Source organism: Myotis daubentonii, chromosome 21 (assembly GCF_963259705.1).
Source record: "Myotis daubentonii chromosome 21, mMyoDau2.1, whole genome shotgun sequence".
NCBI classification, from domain to species: Eukaryota; Metazoa; Chordata; class Mammalia; order Chiroptera; family Vespertilionidae; genus Myotis; species Myotis daubentonii.
Genome location: NC_081860.1, coordinates 573047 through 579133, shown reverse-complemented (window position 1 = coordinate 579133; position 6087 = coordinate 573047). Strand labels below are relative to the sequence as shown.

The 6087-nt window shown below is 60.6% G+C and overlaps 1 protein-coding gene across 1 annotated transcript; it reads left to right on the top strand.

Moving 5' to 3' along the window:
- CRABP1 (cellular retinoic acid binding protein 1) lies at nucleotides 1–5826 on the top strand. The gene is made up of 4 exons (XM_059678399.1): nucleotides 1–132; nucleotides 656–834; nucleotides 3871–3984; nucleotides 5539–5826. The coding sequence occupies exons 1-4, from the start codon at nucleotides 63–65 to the stop codon at nucleotides 5587–5589; spliced, it is 414 nt and encodes a 137-aa protein (XP_059534382.1). The 5' UTR covers nucleotides 1–62; the 3' UTR covers nucleotides 5590–5826.
- The last annotated feature ends 261 nt before the right edge of the window (nucleotides 5827–6087 follow it).

Below are 6087 nucleotides of genomic sequence, written 5' to 3'. Positions count from 1 at the left end.
CGAGCAGCTCCGAGTCCGCCCGCCGCCCCGCAGCCGCCGCCGCCGCCGCCGCCGCCGCCAAGATGCCCAACTTCGCCGGCACCTGGAAGATGCGAAGCAGCGAGAACTTCGACGAGCTCCTGAAGGCTCTGGGTAAGCGGGCGCGCCTGCTCCCCCGGGGAGGTGCCCCGCGTTCGCAGAGGCTGCGTTTTGGGGACCGACACCCCCCGCAGGAGAGAGTCGCGGAGCTGAGATCCGAGGCGCGGGGAGTGGAGCCCGCGCCCGCGCCCGCGCCCAGGCTGGGTGTCTGCGGGGCGCCTTCCCCGACGGCTCCACCTTTCGCGCCTGTGCCTGGCGCACCCGGGGGAGAGCTGATTCCTGGGGTCCGAGGTGGGTCAGGGGCCTGAAATGTGGGGTCTCGCTTTGGAGCCCCAGGCCCTGCCGCGAATTCGATGCGTCTCCCGGGGACAGCCACTCACTCGCTCGCTCGCTGAGTTTCTCCGCTGGAAGATGGAGATGGGGGGAGCGGGGAGGTGCCTGGGAGGCGGGGGGAGGGTTTGCAGGATGCGGAGCGGCCCCCTGCGGAGGCGCCCACCTGCAGGCGGAGGGTGTGGGCGGCGCCCCCGGCCCCGCCACCCCGCAACCCCCAGCCCGCGGCGCGCGCGCTGCCCCGCAGGTGTGAACGCCATGCTGCGGAAGGTGGCCGTGGCCGCCGCGTCCAAGCCGCACGTGGAGATCCGCCAGGACGGGGACCGCTTCTACATCAAGACGTCCACCACCGTGCGCACCACCGAGATCAACTTCAAGGTCGGGGAGGGCTTCGAGGAGGAGACGGTGGACGGACGCAAGTGCAGGGTGAGCTCAGGGCGGGCGGCGCGCGCCCCCCCCCCCCCGCCACCCCCGCTACCCCCGCTTTGCAGCCTGTGGCGCGCGCACCCCCGCCGGGCGTGTGCACCGGCGATTTGCAGACCTCGGTGCAGCCGGGAGTCCTCGGCTTGGGGAGGGGAAAAGCCCCAAAGCCCTGCCCCTTCGCCTCCAATCCGGCCCCTTAAGCCGCCTCCCCGGGTGGGGAGAGCCGCGCGCGCGCCGTGTTCCCGCGGGGGTTCCTGCAGCGCGTGGTGCGCGCGCGCGCGGGCGGGCGACCCGGGTGCGGGTGGCGGCGCAGGAGCCGGAGGAGGTGGCGGGGCCGCCACGTTTTCTGTCGCAGGTGGATTCGCAGCTCTGGGGTCGCGTCCCTGCGCCCCTGGAGACGCTCGGGGCCAGTTTGGGCAGTCTTGGGGGGCCCTTCCCTGCCCCCCGCACCTCTCCCGCACACCTTCTCCGGTTTCTTAAAGGAAAGGTGGAATCGAAAGGGGATTCTGGCTGGGGATGGACGAAGGGCTGGCGCTCTCTCTCTCTCTCTCTCTCTCTCTCTCTCTCTCTCTCTCTTTTTCAAGCATCCAGGGCAAGAGTTTAGCATATCTCTGTCCATCGGCCCAGATGCACGCGGGGGTGTGGAGGGGGGTAAGCCAGGGGGTGCCCCTTCCGGTTGCAGGTGGGCAGGTTTGCATTGGGGTGGTCCCCGGAGTACCAGGAGGCTTGGTCACTCCAGTCTTTCCAGGGCCGATGGCCACTTCCTTTAAAAGTGACATTTAAATGCCTTCCCGCCCCTGGTATTTTTTTCCCCATTTTTTTATTGCTGTTAATTCAAGGAAAAAAGGTTGCATAAAATCCAACCTGTTCTAGAAACATAAGTGGGCTTTCCAGTACATAACATTTCAAAGGTACCCTTGACCGGAATCGAACCTGGGACCCTTCGGTCTGCAGGCCGACGCTCTATCCACTGAGCCAAGCCAGTCAGGGCTGCCCTGGTATTTTTGTCTTTTCTTTTCTTTTTTTTTTTTTTTTAAAGAAAAGCTGGTCACATTCCAGAGAGAAGGCGTTGTTTTCTCCTTCCCTGAGTCTGACGTGCGGGGCGGGATCGCTGGGCACAGGGCTTGGGACCGGGACACCCAGAGGAGACGCGGCCCCCGGAGCTCACCAACCCCCAGGGCAGCGCTGGGCCCCTGGAGCTGGCACGGCCTGGAAATGATGGCCAGGCTTGGGGGTGGGGGGTGGGAGCCGCTGTCGCCACTCCGCCTGGACAAACCGCAGGCAGGGCTCGCCGGGGGGACCCGGACAGTGGCTACCGCCTGAGACGGTCATTCCGATTTAAGCCGGAGGGTGGGGCTTTGTCCCCCGTCCTGCCTGACCTACTGCCCGTGTGTCAGTTAAAAAAAAGGCCGGGGTGTCCTGGGTCCCCAGCCCCCTGGACAGCTCTGCTTTGTGCAAACGCAGGGGGAGACGGCAGGGGGTCCCCCTCTTTTGCTTTCCACCTCCTGCAGCAGGAGGACCCTTTAAAGCAGTGGTTCTCAACCTTCCTAATGCCGCGACCCTTTAATACAGCTCCTCAAGTTGTGGTGACCCCCAATTTCATTGTGACAAATGGAACACCATGAAAGCATCGTGATGAATCACAAAGACAATCTGTAATTATAGATGTGTTTTCCGATGGTCTTAGGCGACCCCTGTGAAAGGGTCGTTCGACCCCCCAAAGGGGTCGCGACCCACAGGTTGAGAACCGCTGCTTAGAGGGCTGTTTTGTTGGGTTTTTACTTTTTTTAAAAAAATATATTTTATTGATTTTTTACAGAGAGGAAAGGAGAGAGATAGAGAGAGTTAGAAACATCGATGAGAGAGAAACATCGATGAGCTGCCTCTTGCACATCCCCCACTGGGGATGTGCCCGCAACCCAGGTACATGCCCTTGACCGGAATCGAACCCGGGACCTCTCAGTCGGTCCGCAGGCTGACGCTCTATCCACTGAGCCAAACCGGCTTCGGCGGTTTTTACTTTTTTTTTCTGGAGGGAGGTAACCTGGAAAGTGGCCGAGTTTTGTTTTGTTTTTATAATAGATTTTTACTGATGTCAGAGAGGAAGGGAGAGGGAGAGAGAGAGAGAGAGACATCCATGATGAGAGGATCATGGATCGGCTGCCTCCTGCACGCCCCCCACTGGGGATGGAGCCCGCAAACCTGGGCCTGTGCCCTGACCTGGAATCGAACCCTGACCTCCTGGTTCACAGGTCGATGCTCAGCTCATGCCGGCTGGGCACCCCCAAGTTTTTATCCTCAGAGCCAGAGACACCCCATTTTATCAGACAAGGGCGCCCAGAAGCGGAGGGGTTCTCCCTGAATCCGTGCGGGGAGCAGAGCCCCTTCTCTGCCCGCGGATGTGGTCACGAACGTGGTGTCTCAGCCGTCGGAAAATTTTGCAGCTCGGACGTGTGGAGGTTCTCACCTTTAAAACCCGAATCGCCGGGCCCTGGCCGGTGTGGATAGAGCGTCGGCCTGTGAACTGAAGGGTCCCGGGTTCGATTCCGGTCAAGGGCACATGCCCGGGTTGCAGGCTCGGTCCCCAGTGGGGAGTGTGCAAGAGGCAGCCGATCAATGGTTCTCTCTCATCATGGATGTTTCTATCTCTCTTTTCTTCTCCCTTCCTCTCTGACATCAATAAAAATCTATTTAAAAAAACAAAAACAAAATCGCCGGGAAGGGGGTCCATGAACGAAGGGTGGCGTGCTCTCAATTTTATCCCTGGAGCTGCCGAGCCTGCTGGAGGCTTTGCTGCCTCGGTGCGTGTGTGCGTGTGCGCGTGTGCGTGTGCGTGTAATAGGTATATAGACACCCCATCCATCGGCAGCCAGCGCCCCTATGTGGACTCGGGTGCCTCGGAGGGGCCGGAGCCCTGCTGACAGGGACCCCGTGTTGCTTGGCTGCTCGGCCGGCCCTGCCTGGCCCCTCGTGGTTGTGCGGGCTCCGGCTGCCACGGTCGGATGTGATGCGTGTCGCCCCTGCCTTTCCCGCCCCCAGAGTTTGCCCACCTGGGAGAACGAGAACAAGATCCACTGCACACAGACCCTCCTGGAGGGCGACGGCCCCAAAACCTACTGGACCCGAGAGCTGGCCAACGACGAGCTCATCCTGGTGAGTCCTGGCCCAGATCCCCGGACGGTGCCCGCCCCCCCCCGGGCGCCCGTCCACCTCACCGTTCGGGGCTCAGAGACACTGTCTGCCCCGGGTTAACACGCGGGCAGACAGCCCAGGGGACGTCGCTGTGCGGTGGGGCCGAGCAGGGGCTGGAGGTGGCTGCGGTCAGCATCCGGCCCGCCCCACCCCTGCGCTGACTCTCAGAGGCTGCCCACCCCCAGCTCTGGAGCCTCTGGCTCCCTGAGGGCCCAGCCTTCACTGTTTCCCCTTCTCGCTGCCCGCTTTCCTGCCTGGGAAAGAATTCCGAAATGTATGTGGTCAGCGCTGGGCGGGCGGCGGGGGGGGGGGGGCTTAGAGACACTTCACATCCATCCCTCACGCCCACCGGCACTCACAGACCCCTGTGGCCTCGGAGGGCCCGGACATCGGGCTGATGTGGGAAGTGTCTCGGGGTGACACAGCGTGGAGGGTGGGGGGGGCCTCAGAACTGGAGAGCGGGGGCTCTATCCTAAAACTATTCCCATGAAAATGCTTTTTAAAAACATATTTTTATTGATTCCAGAGAGGAAGGGAGAGGGAAGGAGAGAGACAGAAACATCCATGATGAGAGAGAATCACGGATCGGCTGCCTCCTGCACGCCCCGCACTGGGGATGGAGCCCACAACCCGGGCAGGTGCCCTGACCGGGAATCGAACCTGGGACCCTTCAGTCCGCAAGCTCTATCCACTGAGCCAAACCAGGTCGGGCAATAAAAATATTTTATTTTTTAGAAAGAGGAGAGGCCCTAGCTGGTTCGGCTCAGTGGGTAGAGGATCAGCCTTCGGACTGAAGGGTCCTGGGCTCAATTCTGATCAAGGGCATGTACCTCGGTTGCAGGCTTGATCCCCGGCCCCAGCTGGGGTGTGTGGGGGAGGCAACCAATCGATGGGCCTCTCTCACATCGATGTTTCTCTCTGTCTCTCCCCCTTCCTTCCACTCTCTCTAAAAATCAGTGGAAAAATATCCTCGGTGAGGGTTATCAAAAAATAAGAGTGTTATTTTAAAAATAATAATAGTAAATAAATATACATTGATTTCAGAGAGGAAGGGAGAGAGAGAGAGAAACATCCGTGATGAGAGAGAATCACGGATCGGCTGCCTCCTGCACGCCCCGCACTGGGGATGGAGCCCGCAACCCCTGGCAGAATCGAACCGTGACCCTCCTGGTTCCCAGGTCGGTGCTCAACCCCTGAGCCACACCAGCCAGGCACTTTCCATTTAATTGCAAAACCGAATCCGGGGAGCCGGGATTGCTGGTGTCAGCGCACGTGCCGGTTCCAGACGCAAAGGAGAACGGCCCGTCACATAACCCTCTACCCTGGCGGCCTCGCTGCCAACACAGGGCTTAAGGGAGGAAAAAAACGAAAGAGAAAACAACAAAAAAAACCCCGACTTGGCGCTGAACAAGAGCACATGGCGCAGGAAATGGAACGTCTGTTTCGCAGCGGTTTTAACGGGGCAGTAAGCGGCCTTATCAGGGATCCGCGGTAACCGTTCCCTTCCCTTCGCAGACCTTCGGCGCCGACGACGTGGTCTGCACGAGGATTTACGTTCGGGAGTGAAGGCGGCCTCCTGCGTGGACAGCGCGATGCATGTCCCCTCTCCCCTCCCCCCACCCCCGTCCGAGGAATGTCATAGGTCTGAGCTGCCGTCCCCTCCCCGTGTCAGCGTCAGGCGGCCCCCTCTCCCCCTGCCCGAGCTGTAGTGGTCCCCCCAGGCCTCCGCCGGGCCTGTCCCTGGTGCTCCGTAGTTTGGCATCTGCACGGTTTCATCATCATTAAACTGGTTGCACACATCTCCGGGCGTCTCCCCCTGATTTTTTAAAACTATTTTTACTAGAGGCCTGGTGCACGAATTCGTGCACGGGTGGGGTTCGGCCAAACCGCCCGATCAGGGTGGGAGGGGTGAGATGGGGGCGGCGCTGGTCAAACTCCTGGTGGAGCGAACAATTTGCATATTAGCCTTTTATGATACAGGATTGATTTCAGCGCTGGCCTGTGTGGCTGAGTGGATAGAGCATCAGCCTGCGGACTGAAGGGTCCTGGGTTTGATTCCCGTTA